Source organism: Panicum virgatum, chromosome 2N (assembly GCF_016808335.1).
Source record: "Panicum virgatum strain AP13 chromosome 2N, P.virgatum_v5, whole genome shotgun sequence".
NCBI lineage: Eukaryota > Viridiplantae > Streptophyta > Magnoliopsida > Poales > Poaceae > Panicum > Panicum virgatum.
The window spans coordinates 53,838,574-53,859,180 of NC_053146.1; the positions used below are offsets into that span (position 1 = coordinate 53,838,574).

Sequence of the window (20,607 nt, forward strand, 5' to 3'; positions counted from 1 at the left end):
GTTTTCCAAAACCAGAGTATTTCTCAAAAACTCCAAAACGCAAACTCAGTATTATGCATCGAGAAAAACTAGCACCTGCCAAATGCAGAGTTTCTTGGAAAATAACATCCTTTGATCAAACTGTACCAGGAGGATGAATTCTGGAACCGATCGTCAGATACCTGAATAACTGGCAAAAAAGAATGTATCTATATCTCGTGCTAATCATACGCTTCTCTGCTGATTGCTATTACAAATCTAAGGATGTCGATTGAGGAAATATGAAGTGAAATCAACAAGAGTGTGTAATGACACGAAAACTTTGAGATGTCTCTCTCCAACTCTGCTTTCTTCATAGCTTCTGTCAGGTTTTACACACCTTACCCGTGAAAAAGAGAGGATCATGCTGCCTGCTTCCCTTTCTTAACCCTATCTAATTCTGACTCAGCCTCTTGCAGTGCAGATTTCAGTATAGATACTCTTTGTTCCAGCTCCTCGACAGTGCCCCTTTTCAGAGCAGACTTGTATGGTGTAAGGAAGTGCCCGGAAAAGTTTTGCAAAGCTTGAACACCACAAACCTGGAAAACGCATCTTCAAGCACTTACACACATTGTAAACTGGAACAAGCAACACTGTGGTCTACCAGATTACTTACCTCTTCTGAAAGTAAGGGCAGCTTGGTGATGTTGAAGTCATCATATAACATATGGAACTGATCAATATATTTCTGTTGCATTTTTATTCGTGCTTTTAGCAGTTTTGACTCAACAGCTGCCACCAATAAAAGTGAGTACATTAAACCAACAACAAGATTGAAAATGTCCAGTTCGGTGTTCAGGAAGTTTCTTTTTGAAATACAAATTCTCTAGGTCTTTTAGATAGACTGCCATCTTTGCTTGAAGAATATTTAAATTAGAAGTGGCATATTTAAATTTCCAAGAAAGCTTCACGCCAGTAAATTTGACAAATAAGGTGATTGTATGTACTTACGTTCTTCATCAAAGATAACTTGGTTGATAATAATATTGTGTGAATCAATCTCAAACTTTGCCAATTCTTGCACCAATCTTTCTGTTTCATATAATGAAAGAAATTCAGGGATACAAACACACACGAAAGTTGTCAAGTCCTGAGAAAAAAGAAAAAGAGGAGTCAGAAGGGGGGTATATCATCTTCAGATTAAATATTTAAAATAATGTAGAGATTTATCAAAGAGACAATCGAGAATGATCAAAACAATCCACTACAGTCACAAAGTTCCACGGTCGAGGGTTGATACTTTATAAAGGGGGTATACCTCTATGGAAAGATAAATTATTATGTGGAACATGACCCTGATTCATCCAGATCGATGCGTCTTTGCAAAGACAAAAACTATATACACATGCTACTAATGAAGAAGTGAATCTGTACAAACATATTAGAGTAAAATATATAAGAGTACATTTAGGCCATGGCACACGTACTCAGCATATAGCCTAACAAAAGGCAGACCAATCCATTGTCCTTAGCCTCCTTGTCCAAATTGAACTCCGCCAACAATGGGGCTGCAACACCTCTAAAACTGGGACACGACCCAACCTTGAATGAGATGCTGACCCTGTTTGACCCCGACCCTCGAATCGGGACAGCATCCCCAAGTCGTGGGACAAGGCATCGACCGCGAATTCTGTGACTTACCACTAGTGCTCTTGTGCGCTTCAATTGATCAAGTAAATAAGTCAACCTAGAGTGGCTTACCAAGAAAGTAGTGTGCTGTTTCAAACTACTCTCTATAGTAACCATACTGACTGTGAGTTCTGGGCATGTATCGTGAATCAGTTTCAAACCCATGCCCTTCATTAAGAATTTGATCAAAGCTTGAGCACCAGTGCATTATTATGAATTCTATCATGACTTTGTCATGTGTTGGCACTTGGAACGCATGTTCCCACTATATTTTACTCATAACTAATGCTTGACATCCCAGATTAAATGGCCTATTTGGTTAGCTCATAAAGGAACATATATGCTTCTCGCAAAGCTTCACAGCCTTACCGGATCTTTAAATTGCTTGTTCACTTGCTCGATCACGTCCTTCATACCCTCGAGTCTCCCAAGCATTGCATCCTCGTTTATTTCATCACCAAGACCAAACAATCGACTGGCCTGCCAAATGCATCCATGATTATATTAGCTGGTTGGCGTCTAGGTAGCTTCAAAGAAAATTGTGCACATGTGAGGGTTTACATCATAAACATATTACCATTCGGCTCAAATGAATAGAAATACTATGGCGTCAAGTCACTTTTTTTGTGTGTGTTCTTTCTTTCTTTTTTTTATTTGGGGGGGGGTATAACTTTTTACAAAATGTTCCCTTTGGGATGTCAAAGTTCATCGAAAGCTTGGTGCTTCGGATTCTATTGTTCAGAACACAGGTTTCCTCTATTTGTTACTTTCTTCTAATTTCGTAGACAGTAGAACAATAGTTAAATTATTGATAAATTAACACATTTCCTAGAAAATTACAGCAACATTAGCCCAAAAACTTGACATCTAAATACATGCCCTACGAGTTACCTTCAATTATATCTTTCCAGTAACTTGAAATGTATAAAGAATACCTGATTCAACAGACCGCCAAATCTATTTTTCAACTCCATCATTTTCTCAAGACCCTTTTCTAGGGTTGCTGGGAACTGCAGCAGCCGTAAAGTATGCCCTGTAGGAGCAGTATCAAAAACTACAACAGAGTAATCCATTGTTTGGACTAATCTGCAGTAAGGAGGAAAATATCATATTCAAATAGCTGCTAGGATCTAAAAAAAATACAAAAGCACCCATAGATTGTTAAAATCACTTTTCTGAATAAAAAATAATCAAATTCCCAAGATAGATCAGGGGGACATTGAAAAGGTGAAATTACAAAAAGGTAGCAACTGAACTACTTAAAAGCACTTTTCTGAATAACAATTAATCTAATTCCCTAGATATATCAGAGAGACATCGAAAAGGTGAAATTACAAAATGGTAGTATCTGAACTACTAAATGGATGGTAATGAAAGGAATCTGTCATAATGATAAGAACAACAAACATAAGAATTGAGCAAAACCTTACTTTAGCATTTCAGCAAAACTCATAGCTTCATCTACTCCTGGAATAGCATTTGTCAGTTCTGAAAGGAATCCCTCCATTCCTTCATTGGATAAATCGTCATTTTCTACCTTTGGATCAATTTCCTGCAAATAAATTTTTAAAATGAGGTTGTTGAACTTGAACAAGCATACCGGTTCTACTAAAATGAGCCAAGTCATCTTCTGAAATAAAGAGTCAAATAATGAAAATAGCATATCAATGTTTTTCTAAAAAAACATATGATAACAAATAAAGCCTGCTTTAACTTATTTATAATTAATGGAAACACTAAAAATAAATGACTAGGCATCTTATTGAAAGGTTTAGTATCAGTATCATGCTCATGATGGATGAAGAATAAGAAAAGGAGTTCTAAAATCTGGTGCCTAGTCATAGATGTATCTATTATCTTAATACAATAGTGTTAAAAGAAGCCACCACGTTCGCCGAGAGGGTCTAGAAATTCCCACGTTAATCTAAAAAAGAGAAAGATTTGCACCGTTAGATTTTATGAAGATCTAACGGTTCAAACTAACTCAAGAGTTCATATCAAATACAATTAATAAATAGCTAATTTCGGATTTAAATAAAAAAATAAGAAAATTAGGACTTAATTCAGAATTAAAAAAAATAAAGAAATTAGGGCTTAATCAAAGAGTTCATGTTGAATACAATTACTAAATAGGCGAATTCAAAATTATAAAATTAAAAAAATTAGCATTAGCACTTGACAAAAAAATAATATTAGCCGAATAGCAAAACTAAAAATTAAAAGTATAAAATTCTAATATATTATTAAGAGAGTGTTAAAAGAAGCCATCATGTTCATCGAGAGGGTCTAGAAATTTCTACGTTAATCTAAAAAAGAGAAGAATTTGCACCGTTGGATTTTATGAAGATCTAACAGCTCAAACTAACTCAAGATTCCATATCAAGTACGATTAATAAATAGATAATTTTGAATTTAAAAAATTAAGAAAAATGAGGACATGACAAAGAGTCCATGCCGAATATGATTAGTAAATAGCTTAATTTGGAATTAAAAAATAAGGAAATTAGGACTTAACCAAAGAGTCCATGTTGAATACAATTACTAAATAGGCAATTAGCATTAGCACTCCACAAAAAATTAATATTAGCCCAATAGCTAAATTAAAAATTAAAAGTAACAAAAATCTATTATATCATTAAGCGAGTGTTAAAAGAAGCCACCATGTTCATCGAGAGGGTCTAGAAATTTCTACATTAATCTAAAAAAAATTTGCACCGTTGAATTTTATGAAGTTCTAACGGTTCAATCTAACTCAAGAGTAATAATCAAAATATTGCAAGATACAAATCGAACTCCAACATCTAAGTTACATATTATTGGCAAACATAACTAACACATACATATAAATATATTTCATAACTACTTATAAAAACTTTATATAAATACAAATATGTACAGTAGGCATCTGTATTCAAGGTGACCCAAAATTAAATTGAATCCTCAAATTTAGATTTTCCAGGTTAAAGAACTAAAATATGCAACTATAATATAGAACAAAGCAACATAAAAATTGATGATTGATATGAACTCCTATGCATAGAAAGCTACTAGTAGTATTCAAAAAAAGCAAACGAGAGGTAAATAAATTATAAAATACATCTCTTTTGTCAATGTAATTTTTTTAAAAGAATTAAAGAAAAACTAGCTACCCACGCTATTAGCGCGGGCCACCTTACGAGTTTTTTACTACCCAAATGGGACATGATTTAAATCAAATTTCAATAGAATGGGCATTCTTTTTTCTCCAAAGCCAATCACCTAATTTCTTATTAGCCTCTGCTTGGCATAGACAAAAGAAAATTTACAAAAGACCTGGTAGTAGCACATCTCTACAAGTCAGCCCACTAATCTTCAACTTCCATCATGAACGCAACAAATAATGATGACAGCCATATTATCAAGCAGAAGCCTAATGACCATTTGGGAAGGTTAATGAACATGGTACCAGCACATGCCACAAAGTACCAGTACAAACCCAAGCCAACCCCGAACTGGTAACTTTGCTGTCGGTATTGCCCGGTCAAGGTAGTAAATGCCTAGCTCTTCCATACATAGAAACTCAATGAGGCTTTTCTACTTGCGTACCGTTTCTCCTCTTCCATACAACCTTACCAACCTCCACCTCCGGAAATTCTGTGAAGCAACTTTCCCAGCCAATCACCAGGACACGCAGCCTGCCCATCCAATCCTCACAAACACCACCGAATTGGGTGGAATCAAGTCAAGCCACGACAACCCGGCGACAAGAGTGTGGATTGGAAACGTAAGGCGGGGGGGACACGGAAGAATTTCATCCTGTTTTCGGCGCTTACCATGGCGTAGAGGTTGGTGAATCCGCGGACGAGGGTGGGGAATTTGGTGAAGCGCTGCTGGAAGGCGTCGCTGAGGTTGTGCGCGGGGTCGGTGGAGATGACGAGCACGGACTGGCGGACGGAGGCGAGGAGGACGGAGAGGATGGAGCTGCAGGTGGTCTTGCCGACGCCGCCCTTGCCCCCGACGAAGACCCACTTGAGGGTGTCCTGGTCGAGGAGGTTCTGCACCGTGGGCTCCGGCGCGTCGCCGGCGTCCACCACCGCCGCTGACGCCATGCTCCGATACCCGCGGTGTGATCGAGGTGGGCGAGAGGAGGGGGATGAGATCTGGAAGAGTGGGGAGAGGAGGCAGACGGCGGTGGCGCGTGGGCGTGGTGGCGCAGAGGTGGTACGGGAATTGTCTAGGTGGAAAATACCTTCCCTCTTCTGGACGTTTTCATCTTTCATTTCACCTCGGTACGTTGGGTTTTGATAGAACATTCATTATTTGTAAAATTTAAATTGAAGTGCAATTTTGAACTAGGATCCTTTTTAACTTTAAAATGGATTGAGTTGCCTCCTCTATGCTTTTACCTTTGCATATAAAGTGCTACTTTGAACTACGGTTTTAAGTGTACTTTGTACATAATTTTGTTAGTGTCAAATACTCTTTGTTGTCCTACCTTGGCAACTGTTATGTTTCTAGTCTGAAAAAACTTTCGTAAGCGTGGTGCGCCCTATTATTATTTCAAATCGAGCCAACTCACTCATTTCAAATTTCAAGAGTAAAGTCACGAGTTGAGTATTTTGATGCATCTTCTCTAGTATACATATACTCCTCTCGACTCCCCCACCGCACACGTGATTTAAATATGTTCCCCGGCTCATGTGCTAGTGTAGTTCGATTAGAGATGGTCAACCGAACAAAATCACCCGGAGCTGATTAAAATCTCACAAACGTGTCACGCCTCTCCCTCTCTCTCGTCTCAATGCACAACCTGATTTTAAAAAAAAAAAACTCAACGCACAACAGTAGCGCACGCGCTAGAAAACACACCCGTGAACCGTGACCGGTCCGCCACTGGAAGGAACCACGTTCCGACGCGGCCTCACGCCAGCCAAGCCGACCGGCTAGCTAGTACTAGTAGAAGAGCGAGTTGTAGGTGGAGACGGTGGCGGCGATGGAGGCGAGGCAGATGAGCAGGGACGGCAGCAGCGTGGCGTTGAGGAGCGCCGCCCGGCCGAGGAGCCCGCCGGCCAGCGTGATGGTGCCGTCCGCCGCCACCCGCGCCAGCGTGCCGGCCTCCGTCGACAGTAGGCCGCCGTTGTACGTGCCGCGCGACAGCCGCGACGACATCACCTGCGACAGCAGCGACAGGTTCACGCCCTCCAGCACCTCCGCCGACACGAACGTCAGCAGCGCCGAGCACACGTACTGCGCCGCCGTGTACGGCGTGCCCGCCACGCGGAAGCTCAGCAGGACACCCGCCAGCAGCACCACCTCCGACGCCACCAGGATTTGCCTGCAGGCCGGAGCAAGCAGCAGCCCGTCAAAAAGAAGAAGAAATCATCCTGATCATCATCTGGTTACCTGAGGAGAGGACGGACGATACCTACCTGTCCTCGAACATGTTGCTGATGTAGGTGCCGACGATGGCGTTGACGGGCAGGACGGTGAGCCCCAGGATGGCGAGGAACACGGCGATGGTGCTGGTGTTCCAGCCGAAGTAGTAGCTGGTCACCACGCTCGACTCCGACAGCAGGATCTCCATCGCGTATTTCAGCATGAAGTAGATCAGCAGCTGGACCTGCGACATGCAAGCAACAGTCATCAGGTGCTCTTCCCTTCAGGAACAGGCAAGCGGAAAAAACGAATGATACATGTTTGGTGATGGATCAGAGCAATGTCAAGCATGGTCACGCGCCGAACCTTCACTGACGGTGTGAGTAACCTGTAAGCTGAAACAACCGAAGAAGCCGGCCTAAGAGCTGACGGTGCAGACAATCTTGCACCCTGACTGGTCCGGTCATCTTCGTATGAGGGCATCAGTTGTTCCGCAAGGCCCTGCTCTATTTCTTCTTGATCCAAATGTCCTGTGGAAAAAGGGTAGTGCTTATGTAAATGATGGCCAAAAAATGCAGATTGCAGAGAGATTACGAAAATTCAGCATGCACTCATTTGTTCATTCTGTGAGAGATTACCTGTACTAGAGCTGCTAGAGGAACCCTCATGGAAATCTTTCACGTCAGGATCAAGAGCTGGCTCTCTGAACGAAATCCACAGCCAGATCAGGTACACGAACCACCCAAACGCCATGACCCAGCCAGGCAAGGTGGCTTGGTTGATAGTGAAAACAGACACCTTCAAGTTTGTCTGAAGCACGCCGGCAAGCGCAGGACCGCAGGCCATTCCAAGAGCACTAGCACTGACGAATGCTGCAGAAGCCTGCATTCGGATCCTAGGAGGAACACAGTCGCTGATGTACCTCCTGTTCACAGCTCTCGCAGATCCAAATCTGAAAGAATTCAGTTAAAATGTATCAGAACCCGTCACTTGTTTGTCTCTGTGCATGCTGGAGTTCAGAACAAGGATTAGAAATATTTGCACTGATTCTACGTACCCGCACAGAAGCCGGCCGACGAGGAGGATCGCCAGGGAGTTAAGATCGTAGGCCAGAGCGTACAGCACATTGCCGATAAGCAGCACAACGCTGCTGAACAGCAGCGGCCTGAAGTACGACCGGTTGGACCACGCGCTGAAGTACACCGAGGAGAAGATCTGCGCGACCGCCATGGACCCAATGATAACGCCGCACACCGTCGCGGCGGCGCCGAGGCTGGTGGCGTAGTCGTCGGCGGTCGGGACGATGATGTAGGTGTTGACCATGTACAGGAAGGTGTTCACCAGGTTCAGCACCAGGGAGATGAAATGGTACTTGTCTTCCTCGATGTGTTCCACCTCTGAACCTGTGGTGTCCACTTGCGCGATAAGCGCGTGCTGCCCCAAGAACCGCAGGAAGTTCGTCGAGTTCGTCAGCTTGTCAGCTGTGGCCTTTATCAGATCGATAATAGGGTCCTGCAGATAACACCAGATGAAAATATCACTGTTAACCACATAAGAACTGCACCAGTACTCGTTGCAATGAGTGCTGACAATAGGAGTACAAGATGAGACCTTTGGAATGGCCAGTGGATGCTGGTCATAGATATTCAGATAGCTTCCTTCACGCTCCTCAAGATCGCCAAGGTTGCGAGACAACGCTCCAACAACAGCTCCAATACCCTAGTAATTCAGAATGCAATGCAACATTTGTTCAACACTTCAACCTGCATAACATTGAAATCAATAAGACAGATATTGGCAAGTAACTCACCACATGCTTGAAAACCTGCTGAAGCTGAGAATAAGGGTGGTTTGATCTGCTGCTGACATAATAATCTGTAAATTTATAGCCCAAGCGTTCATCGAATTTCTTCAGTATCTTGCGGACTGCATTGGCATTAATATCGACAAATCTTAGGAGCTTTACAAGATCCAGGCCAACTTCCCTGTAGTCTTCTCTTAGTTCAGATATCTCCTTAGAAATGGTAAATCTTGAAGTCTTGCCTTTTTCTTCCCTAAATCTTCAAGCCTTGCTGCAATCAGTCCTTGCTGTTCTATCATGAACAGCACAACCTTTTCAATCTGACAAGGGAAAGTACTCCATCAGATCATCCTAAATGGACATGCAATTTATTCCATACATTATTAACTGAAATGACTATTTACAATTACTGGCCAGACTTTGATGTACCTCATCATCAAGTAACTTTGAGAAGTCCTTCAAAACACGCCTGCGATCGTGGTTGCCTTCCTCTGTCTGCTCTGTGTAATCTTTTACTCTGTCCTTCAAGAGCTTGTAGTTGAAGTAGTACCTAACAAATAGCAAATGAAGTGCATCTTTGTCATCAGAATAAAGACCTGATAGTTAAGCAGTTTACACTTAGGATCATGAAATAACTAGACCACAGAGCACAGACAGAAGAACATCTTCCTGACAAAAGCATATCAGTTTTTGTGAATTGCAATGTAAGGTCTAATTGTGATAAATACGATTTAAAAAAATGGAAAAAGCAAAACATATGAGGCAAGTGTCCATACTCCTCCCATCCTGGAATTTGATCTGTTGTCAGTTTCTTGGAGAAGTTGACCATTTTTCTTCCTAGTGCATGACCTACGTGAAAAAAGAAAAGCACATATCAGGAATTCAGGATCGAATTCCTCAACAAAAAAGCATCAGGATGAAAAGTGAGAGCCATCGGCTTATATTAACAAATCAGCCAATCAAATATCATCCATGAACAGAACTACACGATTTTCAATATGAGGCACAGAAAGCAGAATATCTTGCGGAAAATAACAATGAAAGAAGCACCTGGGAACTTGGTGATTGTTGAAGACCAGGATGGTTGTAAAATGGATGGGCCTTCCGCTAACATCTAACAGCCTTATATAGCTTTGCTTTGGGCGTTGAACTTCATAAATTTGAATTAGCATGGTGTTTATCAGGGTTGAATTTATCGCTGCTGGAATAAGAGGAATAAATAATATTGGTAAACAGAGCTGGATATTACAGATATTTTATCCCACAAATAAAAATAAACTGTACATATTCTTTGTTGAAACAAGATGGGGAATTAATCTCGATATGCACAGCTGGACATAAAAGTGACAGATTTCCCAGAAATAAAAGGAAATTTTGCATATCCATGTTTGACTTTTGTCCTATTGTTTTATGGAGGTCTGTAAGAATTATGAACTTGGAATGCCCAACAGGGCAACAGATGCAAACATCATACTATATATTGATATTGGCTTCAAACTTGAACGATCATACTAGTCTAACAAAAGAAAACAAGAACATCAGTAACAGCACATTTTCAACTTTGTTTTCGTCAAGAACATCAGTAGTATCCGAACACGTGCATACTGGCAATAGTATAGTAACAACATAGTACATACTTCACAAGTTCTTCTAAGGATAGCAGAGCCTCTTCATTACAGGTGAAAGTATAGTGCCTGCCAAAACCTATCTTGCAATTTCAACCATCAGGAAGCTGTAAAATGAATTGCATATATGCATCTTTAGAGTTTTTAATTTGAGTAAACTATAGGAATGTGGAGGATTACAGCCATGTCTCTTATCCACACACTTAGATTCCTTTGGAGTTGACTTCAGAGAATAGAGCGTTTTAAAAGGAAAAAAACAAAAGTCAGCGACTTATTTATTCAGTGCTGTCTGTATATTCAGCTTGGAGCAAGCTTAACCCTTCCATTCCCTGAAAAAGGATCACAAGTCATGCAAGCAATGCAGCGACACTGCTGGCCAAGGTAACAAAACAGAGAAATCCAGGTGGACTCCCCGGGTCGGTTGTCCATTCAGCGCTTACCAGCTGGCACGAACTGAATATTTTAGCTAGCGCGCGTGCAGCTGCCAGCCCAATACCTGGCAAGAAATTCATTTCAATTTTCAGCATTCCCATTTGCAGAAGTCAGAACACGAAGGCAAGGGGGCCGGTTCCAGAGAGGGAGAAAGAAAAGGAGGACGTACGTGCCGTTCGCGCCGAAACCCAACGCGATCGCTTCCAGTTCTTCAGCGAACAGACCCGACGCTCCATCTTGTCGCCGTCAGGCGTCATCTGAACACAAGAATGCTCTATGGATGCATTTAGTTGGTGAAAAAGTTTGGATTTTGGTACTATAGCATATTTCGTTGTTACTTGGTATATAATATCTAATTATAGACTAATTAGATTTAAAAGATTCAGCTCGTGCTAATCAGCTAGACTGTGTAATTAATTATTTTTTTAACTATATTTAATACTCCATGCATGTGTCCAAAAATTTTATATGATGGATACTGTATAAATTTTTTTTAAAACTAAACAGGGCCAATCTCCAAAAAGAAAAAAGCAAAAAAGAAAAAAAAGGAAAGAGAAGTGAGGGAGGGAAGAAAACGGCCAGAGGCCCACCTGCATCGGCACGACGGGCCCACTGGTTAACGGGAGAGACCCGGAGAACGCGCCGCAGCGGCACGAGGCAGCCCAGTAGCATCCGCCCGTGCGAGTCCCGCACGAGCACCGGCGGCCGGGCGCGACTCCCCCCACCCTGGGAATTCAACCTCCGCCACGGGCCACGGCCGAGCCCGACGCCGGCGGCGGCGGGGAGAGAGAGAGAGAGAGAGAGGGAGGGATGGGCGTGGGGGGCAGCTTCTGGGACCTCCTGAAGCCCTACGCGCGGCACGAGGGCGCGGGGTACCTCCGCGGCCGCCGCGTCGCCGTCGACCTCTCCTTCTGGGTCGTCTCCCACAGCACAGCCATCCGGGCGCGCTCGCCGGGGGCGAGGAAGCCGCACCTCCGGAACACCTTCTTCCGCACCCTCTCCCTCTTCGCAAAGGTCCGTTTCGGCTGGTCTGGTTCCCTCCCATCCCTCCGCTTCCTTCGCTCGTTACCCGTTCTCCCCTAGTTGTCTATGGCTCCTTTTCCTCACCCCGTCGCTTGATCTCTCCCGGCGTATAGCGTCCTGTTATTCCCTCGTGCTATCCTGCATTCTGTAGTTGCTGCGTGTCCAAGATTTAACCTTGCTGGGGTTATTACTGTATGTGCTGCTTAGTTCCCCGATGTTTTTCTGAACCGGAAGATTTTTTTTACTATTCGGGTTATCTATCTTGCGAGTCGGATTCACCATTTCCTTGGGTTTGTCTCTACAACTGCTGCAGATGGGCGCATTCCCCGTGTTCGTAGTGGACGGCCAGCCGTCGCCGCTCAAGTCGCAGGCCAGGGCTGCGCGCTTCTTCAGGGGCTCCGGGATGGACCTGGCCGCATTGCCGAGCACAGAGGCGGAGTCCAGCGGGGCTGCCACACCAGTCAAAGGGAAGAATGCTGCCTTCACGCGATGCGTTGAGGAGTGCGTGGTGAGTTCCCGTATTTCAGTACTGTTGTACTCCTTTGCGCATTCTTCGATTCAATTCACTTGCGGTTGCGGTACATCTGGCTCGTTTAACTGCTCAGGAGATTGAGCAACGACTGTAGCCTCCTAATCGACACCGCAACCCGCTACCATCCATTTGTGTCTTCTTGCTAGATTGCATCTGAAATCTTACCAAAAATCTCCTACATTTGACCAGTAATAAGTGTCACTATGCTTATGTTGATCCGTTGGATTGAATAGAATTCATAACGGTGATAGGTTATGGTTTAGACGGATATGCTGCCGCCTCACATCAGTATATACCTTGTCGGTAACTTTGGTTATTTTTCTTTAATTTTTAGGAACTGCTTGAATACCTCGGAATGCCTGTATTATGGGCAAAAGGAGAAGCTGAAGCCCTTTGCGCTCAGTTGAATAATGAAGGTCATGTAGATGCTTGCATCACTGCAGACAGTGATGCGTTCCTCTTTGGAGCTAAGACTGTCATTAAGGTCCTCAAATCGAATTGTAAGGTAAGGAGTCTACTCTAGATCTTCGCCCATCGCAGAAGATTTGTTTCCTTTTACATGGGCAATGGTATCATGACCGTCAGCTTTTGTGCAGGAACCTTTTGAGTGCTACAACATAGCAGACATTGAGGCTGGCCTTGGATTGAAGAGGAAACAAATGGTAGCCATGGCACTTCTTATTGGTAGCGACCATGATTTGCATGGGGTACCTGGTTTCGGTCTTGAGACTGCACTTCGGTTTGTGCAGTTATTTGATGAAGTTGAAATTTTGGATAAGTATGTGTCATACATTATTCTGGTATATTTGCTGGCAGAATAATCTCTACATTCCTGAAGCTAGTCATCTCATTTATACCTCTCCAGGTTACGTGAAATTGGTAGAGGTGTGTATCCATTCCTAGAAGGATTGGACAATCCACAAATCAATGATCTCCCATCATCATCCACAAAAGGCTCAATTGTGAAATCGCCGCACTGCTCACATTGTGGTCACCCAGGCAGTAAGAAAAATCATAGCAAGGTTGGGTGCAATTATTGCTTGGTGGATGCCTTAGAGAATTGCATGGAAAAACTAGCTGGATTCAAATGTGAATGCCCTAGTTGTGAAAAGGTAGGCTTTGTACTCATTTGATTATCCAAATATTCTTACTTATGATGCCTCAATATGTTTTGCCTGCTCTTTTGCCCTTGAATGGTTTGTGACGAATAATTATCACTATATTAATTGTATCTTTGTTATGACTGTTAGGCACGTGATCTAAAGGAACAGAGAAAACATGAAAATTGGCAAATCAAGGTCTGCAGAAGAATAGCTGCTGAGACAAATTTCCCAAATGAGGAGATCATTAAATTGTATTTAAGCGATGACAATTTGGATAAAGGTACAGAAAAATAAATATGGCACAAAATATTTTAAAAAGAAGTTCTGCTTGCTTACATGCTTATCGTGTTGTATTTTTTCTTCGGTCAAGTTTCTGAAAAACTCATTAACAGTGTTCATGACATGTAGCCCTTGTTGGTATACTTCAACTAAAATTTTGTCCTGTTTGCAGAAAAGGGTGTTCCTTTGCTAAGTTGGAATAAACCTGATGTTGAAGCTTTGGTTGACTTCTTAACTTATAGTCAAAATTGGGAGCCATCTTATATTCGACAAAGGATGCTTCCTATGTTGTCAACCATATATTTACGTGAGGTGGCATCATCTCCATCTACATCATTGCTTCTTTATGATCAATATGAATTTGATTCAATTCAACGGATTAAAATAAGGCATGGTCACCCTTATTACTTGGTGAAATGGAAGAGAGGTACTTGGGGTATGAATTCTAGTATATCTAGCAAGAAGCCAGTAGCAGAGGGAGAGACGAGTAGCGAGGTAGTGGTGTTGGATGAAGATGAGGAGGATGCAGTGGTTTGTGAGTCTTCTGAGTTATTAGATGAGCCTGATGTTCCACAAGTGCTTACTGATGATGGCTGCTGCTTTCTGTTGACTGACGAAGATATTCAACTTGTCAGTTCAGCATTTCCTAAAGAAACGGCAAGGTTTCAGGAACAGCAGGTGGGCAATGGTTGCTTCCTTTGCTATGATATTGAAAATATGCATGACACTTGCAGGGCTATTTTAATTTAAGAGTTATTGTTCTAGCATTAATTTTCTTGTGAAGAGGTCAAAATTTATCCTAAAACATACACCTAAATTTCAGTTAAATCTTTTTTGCATTTAATTTCGTGTATGTTTATGCTTTACCACCAAAATTCTACCCACATGGATCTCTTAGATTTATGTTGTGGCATAACACTACTTCTGAAGTTCTGATGCATCTAGGTAGGTCAGTAGTGATGCCAGTAATATTTAAGCACACATTAATTTAGGTTAATGCATGTATATGGATTGCGAGTTAGGCCCTGAATTGTGATGTTTGTATTTAGTGTAGTTTGGTTATACCTGAGCATTTTACATTTATTTCCGACTATTCAAGAAAACATCAAATGCAATGATGTTGCTTACCGCAGCTAACACATGAGTTTAATTGGTGCAGAGACTGAAAGAAGCAAAATCAAGATCACGGAAATCCAAATCAAGCACAAGTGCGTTCGAAACACCTAAAGGTCCAAGGCCTAGTGGAGTCCAGCTTAGCATCACAGAGTTCTACCGGCGCTCGAAGAAAGGGCTGAGCATCGAATCCGGGAAGAAGCCTGTTGGAGAAGGCGAAGCATCTAAGGAAGGCTCAAGAAAAGCCTCGGACAGAGACCCCAACAACGGCCTGCTGAAGTCTACTCGACGCCGCCTCCACTTCGACTGACGACTAGCCTGACTTTGGTTAGCATTGTAATCTTGCTGCCACTGTTGTAGCCTGTAGATGGCCCAGAGAACGCCTTAACCTATTGACCGCTGTAGATTTCGCGGCCCATTTTGTACAGGGAGCAAGTATGATCTTGGTCCGAGTGAAACAGGTCTTAGTTCAGATTTGATCATTTGAACCTAGTCTCTTGTAGATAAAGATTTTCCCACTGTTTTGCATATTTTTAGTGTTTCTGGATTCACCTGCCGTTCTGCCAAGGGTTGCCTGCAGCAGCTAGACTCGATCTTTGCCTTCAGGATATGCCAGCTGACACACTTTGATGTCATTTTACCGTAATCCGTTGGATCAACCTTTGTCCTTCGTTACGATATGATCTGGCAACATGAAAATCATGAGGTGCATACTCAGATGACGCTAGTGCAAGTAGGGTGGTAAATGACCTTAAATTTTATTCTAGATAATCTAGGCTCGGGTCATAAAAGGGCAAACTCATATCTTATACAATTTTGAGCTAAAATATATAAAGGTTAAATTAGATTGTGAAGAGAGAACTAGAGTCATAATCTGTTACCATCTCTATGTGCAAGTGACGTTAACATGAGGTGAGATATCCTGTCCAGGGCTATTCCCAGTCGCAAGTGCGACTCGAATTAGACAATTAGACCATTGCAAAAGCCGGCCTCCCCTACCCCCATCTTCTTTCTCCTGCCTCCCCCGCCCCCGTGCCACGACCTTCCACTCCTGCCGGCAAAAATGACAAAATAATACATTTATCTACATGTATGAATAGGGTCACCTTTCTGTTGTCCCCTCAGTCCCTCATCGGCTAATCTCCGCCCGTGCCAACCACATCCCTCAGTCACAAGCATCGATGTCGCGCTTCTTGGGTCAATCCATGTCGCCCCCGTGCCACGACCTTCCGCTCCAACGGGCAAAAATGACAAAATAATATATTTATCTACATGTATAAATAGGGTCATCCCCACCCCCGTGCCACGACCTTCCACTCCAGCCAGCAAAACTGACAAAATAATACATTTATTTACATGTATAAATATGGTCACCTCTCCCTATTTCACTGTCTGTCGTCCCCTCTGTCCCTCATCGGCTCATCCCCTGCCGTGCCAACCACGGCTGTGTGTTTAGATCCGCGAAAAATGGGTAGAAAAGGTCACATCGGACATTGTAGCATACTGTAGCATTTTTCATTTGTTTGTGGCAAATATTGTCCTATTATAGGTTAACTGGTCTCAAAAGATTCGTCTCGCAACGTACATCAAAACTATGCAATTATTTTTTTTATTTACCTACATTTAGTACTCTATGTATGGGTCATTTGCTATATTTAATGTTTCGATGTGATTTTGATGTGATGGAAAATTTGGAAAGTTTGGAGAAATGGGAGGGAAGTGAACACAGCCCGCATCCCTCAGTCGCAAGCATCCATGTCACACTCCTTGGGTCAATCCATGTCGCGTTGTCATCGATAGATCCGGGACAAGGCAGCTGCCATGCTGGGGATCACGCGGGGCCTTAATCCCCACTTCCAGCGGGGCCTCTTGAGCAAAGAGCACCCACATCTTCGGAGAGGTCGGTTGGTGTTACATGAAATACCGATGGGAAATTCCGGAACTAAAAAGGAAACCGAGAATTCGGTTGGGAAAACTTATGGACCTATTTTGTTTATGTTTACATTGTTTTTTTCTGATTTTTTCTTAATCTATTTTTTTTCAAAAATATATGATATTTAATCAGTTTAGACGGTATTTCCAACCCTTCCTAGTAGGGGCTCAAGCGTCCTCCCTCCAACCCTCCTAGTAGGGGCTCAAGCATCCCCCTCCAACCCTTAGAGCAACTACAACCCAACTCCTATTTTTGGCCCCCTATTTCACACATATGAGGGTCTCTCATTCTGTTTCTCTCTCCTATTTCACAATGAACTCCAACAGACCTCTCATACTAACTCTTATATCTCCAACTTCCTCATTTTTTATTCATATGAAGTAACTACCATGAACATTATTTTGAATTACCATTTTATTTTTGCATGATTTATTTCCAACGGGCATATTTGGAACCACAATATTTTGATCATGGCTGCCACCAGTATTGCTTCCAAGCATATCGATCATCCAGGGTTCCATCTTCCTCCCTGCATTGTCAGATCCAACAATCAAAAAAAAATTTAAAGCATTGCAGAAATCAATTGCTCTATTCAAGCTAAGCAAGAAAATGGGGCTCTGTCCACACTAGCAGGCGGCTTCGCACCCCTGTTGTGCTCCATGATCTCCCTCCCCATCCCTCCCTCGAGCTGCCCTGTGCCCCGCGAGCACTGCCGGCTGCTGACCGCGCAGCAGCTCAGCCTGCGTCCCGTGAGCACCGCGAGCCCCAGCAGCCGCTTCTCCGTGCACCCAGCGAGCACCGCGAGCTTTGGGCCTGCATCCCGCGAGCTCCATCGCGCTAGCCTCTGGGGTCACGAATCCCGCTCCCTAGCGGCAGGGCCTCGGCGCGCGCGGATCGTGGGGCCGGCGCGGCTCCGGCTCCGGCGGGCGTGTAGATCTGGCAGCCAAACTGCTCGATTCGGCCGTTTGGCGCCACCAGCGACCTTCCTCACTCGCCCCTCTCTCACCCTAGATCTAGTTCGCAGATACAATAGACGGAAGGGGACGACGGGGAGGAAGCATACTTTGCGGGAATGGTGTCCGTGCCAGCGCGGGAAGGGGCGGCCGTTGTGCTCGACTCGGATGAGAGCCCGGAGCGGGGGCTCCCAGATGTAGGAGGTCGAGGATGAGAGCTCTCCTATCCTTAGGAAGCGGATGAGAGCTGGGTTGGAGTGATTTTTTCTGTTTCTCTCTCCTAAACAAAGGATAGGAGGTCGAGTAGGAGGTGGGTTGGAGTTGCTCTTAGGGGGCTCAAGCACCCCCCCCCCCCCCCCCGCGCGCAAATGGCCGATTCATTCAAGCAAACCTTCATCCACACTTCTAACGGGGTCTGGTGAGAAGGAGGACCTTTTTGGGAGATCACAGGGTTGGTAGAGAGATGCACCTGGGTGATCTTTCTCTTGAAAGTTGGGTCTTTCGTTTTGGCTTTTTACCCTTTCTTTAGCATCACATGTGAATCACTGCAAGTTCTAAATGTTACGGAGAATGACCCTATCGCACACCGGTAAGGACTGCTCTGACAGGTACTATGTTGTCCTTAGAAATCATCATGCAAAACTAAAGCGGGTGAAGACCTATTGTTATGGCGAATTGATGGCTCCATTGGCGGTCGGCGGGCAGCAGGAGGTGGAGGTGCTACTAGGGGGCGGCTGCAGGCGACCCTTAGGACGCTACTGCAGCAACAGGTGGCCATCACAGATATCATCACATGGTGGTGGCAATGTTCACAACGCATCAACATGTGACCATGGGGCTCTGTCGGTAGTGGCGAAGCTAGAGCAGATTAAAGAGGGTGCATTTACCTCGTGGGTGCATAGAGTTGAGCTATTAGAGACATATATGGTGAAAAATTAGATCTAATTTAGTAGGGGATTACCTCCTCCTGTTTCATAAAAAAAATAGATCTAATCACTGTTTTGTAAATATTCATGGCTGCATGAGCCCCCTAATTCTAATACCTTTCCATTGGCTGGTTGGCTACCAGTGGCCGTGGAACAACCATGCCAGTGGATAACTGGATACGGTGTCAGCATTTGAGTCTTCATCTGGATAAACTGATGTGTGGTAGGGAGCCCGAAATTTGACCTATCTTTTCCAGCAAGATGACCTAAGTAGGATTTCAACGATAAGCCGAAGAATGCGGGAGGTGATGGAACGGTTTGAACCGAGAATTCAAGCTTGTGCTGATGGGGAAGATCGCCGGTAAAAACCAGTGAGAATACAAACATGCTATGGAAGCTGTGTCAAGATACTGATGGAGAAAGGCGTGTTACACTAATATATTCTATATTGATGGTCTCATGTAGATCTGAGTAAAATTTATATCACTCGTAGCAATGCACGGGTACTATACTAGTATACCTCTATGTCTTCTCTATATTTCTAAAGCAAATAATGGTTCCTTGGTCTGATAATTGGAACCCGAATAAATCAATTAGAATCCTAATCAAACCCAAATAAATCAATCTGTATCTCAATCAGAACCCGAAAGAATCAATACCTTGTGTGATCACGGCATAGTTTGTATACAAAGTGAAAGAGTACAAAAATGATGGTCTCATATAAATCTAGGTCAAATTTATACTACGCATAGCAACGCATAGGTATTTTGCTAGTCTATCTATGCTATAAAAATTGAAAATAATTGAAAATATTTGTCACTTATATCGAACCCACCATACCCCTCACGTGTCGGGGTTGAGAGAGGTGGGAGAAAGTGCAGACCCACACAAAACGCAAATTAGAAAGCATTTCTGCCAAAACAGCAATTTCTTTTCTCACTGCTGTTACGCTTACCCGCCCGCCGTACCCACCGCGTCCAAAATCTCCGCCGAAGTTCATGCTGCCATGGAGCTATTCTCCCGTTCCCCAGCTGATACGCGCCCCGCTCTCATGCCAATATACCCTGCGGTACGGTCCCCATCCTGCTCACCACGCCCAAAATTCCCGCCGAATCTCATGTCGTGCAGCCGCTCGACGTGGGCATCGACGCTGCGGTCAGCGGGAAGTAGCAGCCGCCGCCGCTCGGTGCGGCCACCAGCGCTGCGGTCAGCGGGCTGCAGCAGCAGCCGCTCAGGGCGGCGCCCGGTGGTCAGCAGCAGCATGCGTCCCTCAGGGCTGCGGGCGTCGGGCGGCAGCAGCAGCAGCGACCGCTCGGGGCGGCGCCCGGCGGGTAGCAACCTCTCTGGACGGCTTTCGGGGCTGCGGTCGGCGGGCAGCAGCAGGCACCGCTCGGCTTGCAGTAGCACGTGGCGCTCGGGGCGGCGCTAGGGGTGCATGCGGCCCTCGGGACGATAACTACAGCAGCAGGCGGCCGTCGCGGGATATCAGCAGCACGCGGCGGCGGCTCTCGGGGCGCATCAGCAGCAGGCCCTCATCGCGACGCCACAGCAGCACGCGGCGGCGGTGCTCGCAGCGCAGCAGCATGCCCAGCCGATGGTCCTGGCGCTGCCGATGTTCGGAGGATATATAGCCAGTGGGTGTGGCGCTGCTGGCTGCGGCTATTGGTGCCGCCTCCTCGTCGAGGCGTCCTCGTGGTCACGCACTGAGGTGGACATCTTGCTTTGTCTGCATCTGCATCTTGATAAATTGGTGTGCGACGGGGAGCCAGAGATCGAAATTTGGCCTATCGTTTCCAGGGAGATGACCCAAGTTGGATTTCAGCGATCTGCCAAAGAATACAGGAGGCGATGGAACGGTTTGAACCGAGAGTTCAAGCTTGTGAAG

The 20,607-nt window shown here is 44.4% G+C and overlaps 3 protein-coding genes across 4 annotated transcripts; 1 reads left to right on the plus strand and 2 right to left on the minus strand.

Annotated features, from left to right (window-relative positions):
• Nucleotides 1-51: 51 nt before the first annotated feature.
• On the minus strand, nucleotides 52-5,866 carry LOC120661289 (ATPase GET3A-like). 2 transcript variants are annotated; one of them, XM_039940101.1, is made up of 7 exons: nucleotides 5,460-5,866; nucleotides 3,078-3,199; nucleotides 2,583-2,733; nucleotides 2,017-2,127; nucleotides 970-1,108; nucleotides 635-750; nucleotides 52-557 (listed from the first exon to the last, which is right to left on the minus strand). In XM_039940101.1, the coding sequence occupies exons 1-7, from the start codon at nucleotides 5,733-5,735 to the stop codon at nucleotides 381-383; spliced, it is 1,092 nt and encodes a 363-aa protein (XP_039796035.1). In that variant the 5' UTR covers nucleotides 5,736-5,866; the 3' UTR covers nucleotides 52-380. The 2 variants fall into 2 exon arrangements, with proteins under 2 accessions (XP_039796035.1, XP_039796036.1); XM_039940102.1 differs by lacking the exon at nucleotides 5,460-5,866 and adding an exon at nucleotides 5,264-5,354.
• Nucleotides 5,867-6,369: 503 nt separating this feature from the next.
• Nucleotides 6,370-10,867, minus strand: LOC120661291 (SPX domain-containing membrane protein OsI_32082-like). The gene is given in 11 exon segments (XM_039940103.1): nucleotides 6,370-6,961; nucleotides 7,056-7,246; nucleotides 7,369-7,532; nucleotides 7,641-7,954; nucleotides 8,060-8,514; nucleotides 8,614-8,721; nucleotides 8,813-9,018; nucleotides 9,021-9,123; nucleotides 9,233-9,353; nucleotides 9,580-9,652; nucleotides 9,854-10,867. Coding segments are annotated over 11 exon segments (2,181 nt in total). The 5' UTR covers nucleotides 9,918-10,867; the 3' UTR covers nucleotides 6,370-6,579.
• A 642-nt stretch (nucleotides 10,868-11,509) lies between these two features.
• Nucleotides 11,510-15,461, plus strand: LOC120661292 (flap endonuclease GEN-like 1). Its single transcript, XM_039940104.1, has 8 exons — nucleotides 11,510-11,874; nucleotides 12,197-12,391; nucleotides 12,750-12,920; nucleotides 13,012-13,193; nucleotides 13,281-13,527; nucleotides 13,666-13,798; nucleotides 13,970-14,475; nucleotides 14,957-15,461. Exons 1-8 carry the CDS (start codon nucleotides 11,671-11,673, stop codon nucleotides 15,218-15,220), a joined length of 1,902 nt encoding a protein of 633 aa, XP_039796038.1. The 5' UTR covers nucleotides 11,510-11,670; the 3' UTR covers nucleotides 15,221-15,461.
• The last annotated feature ends 5,146 nt before the right edge of the window (nucleotides 15,462-20,607 follow it).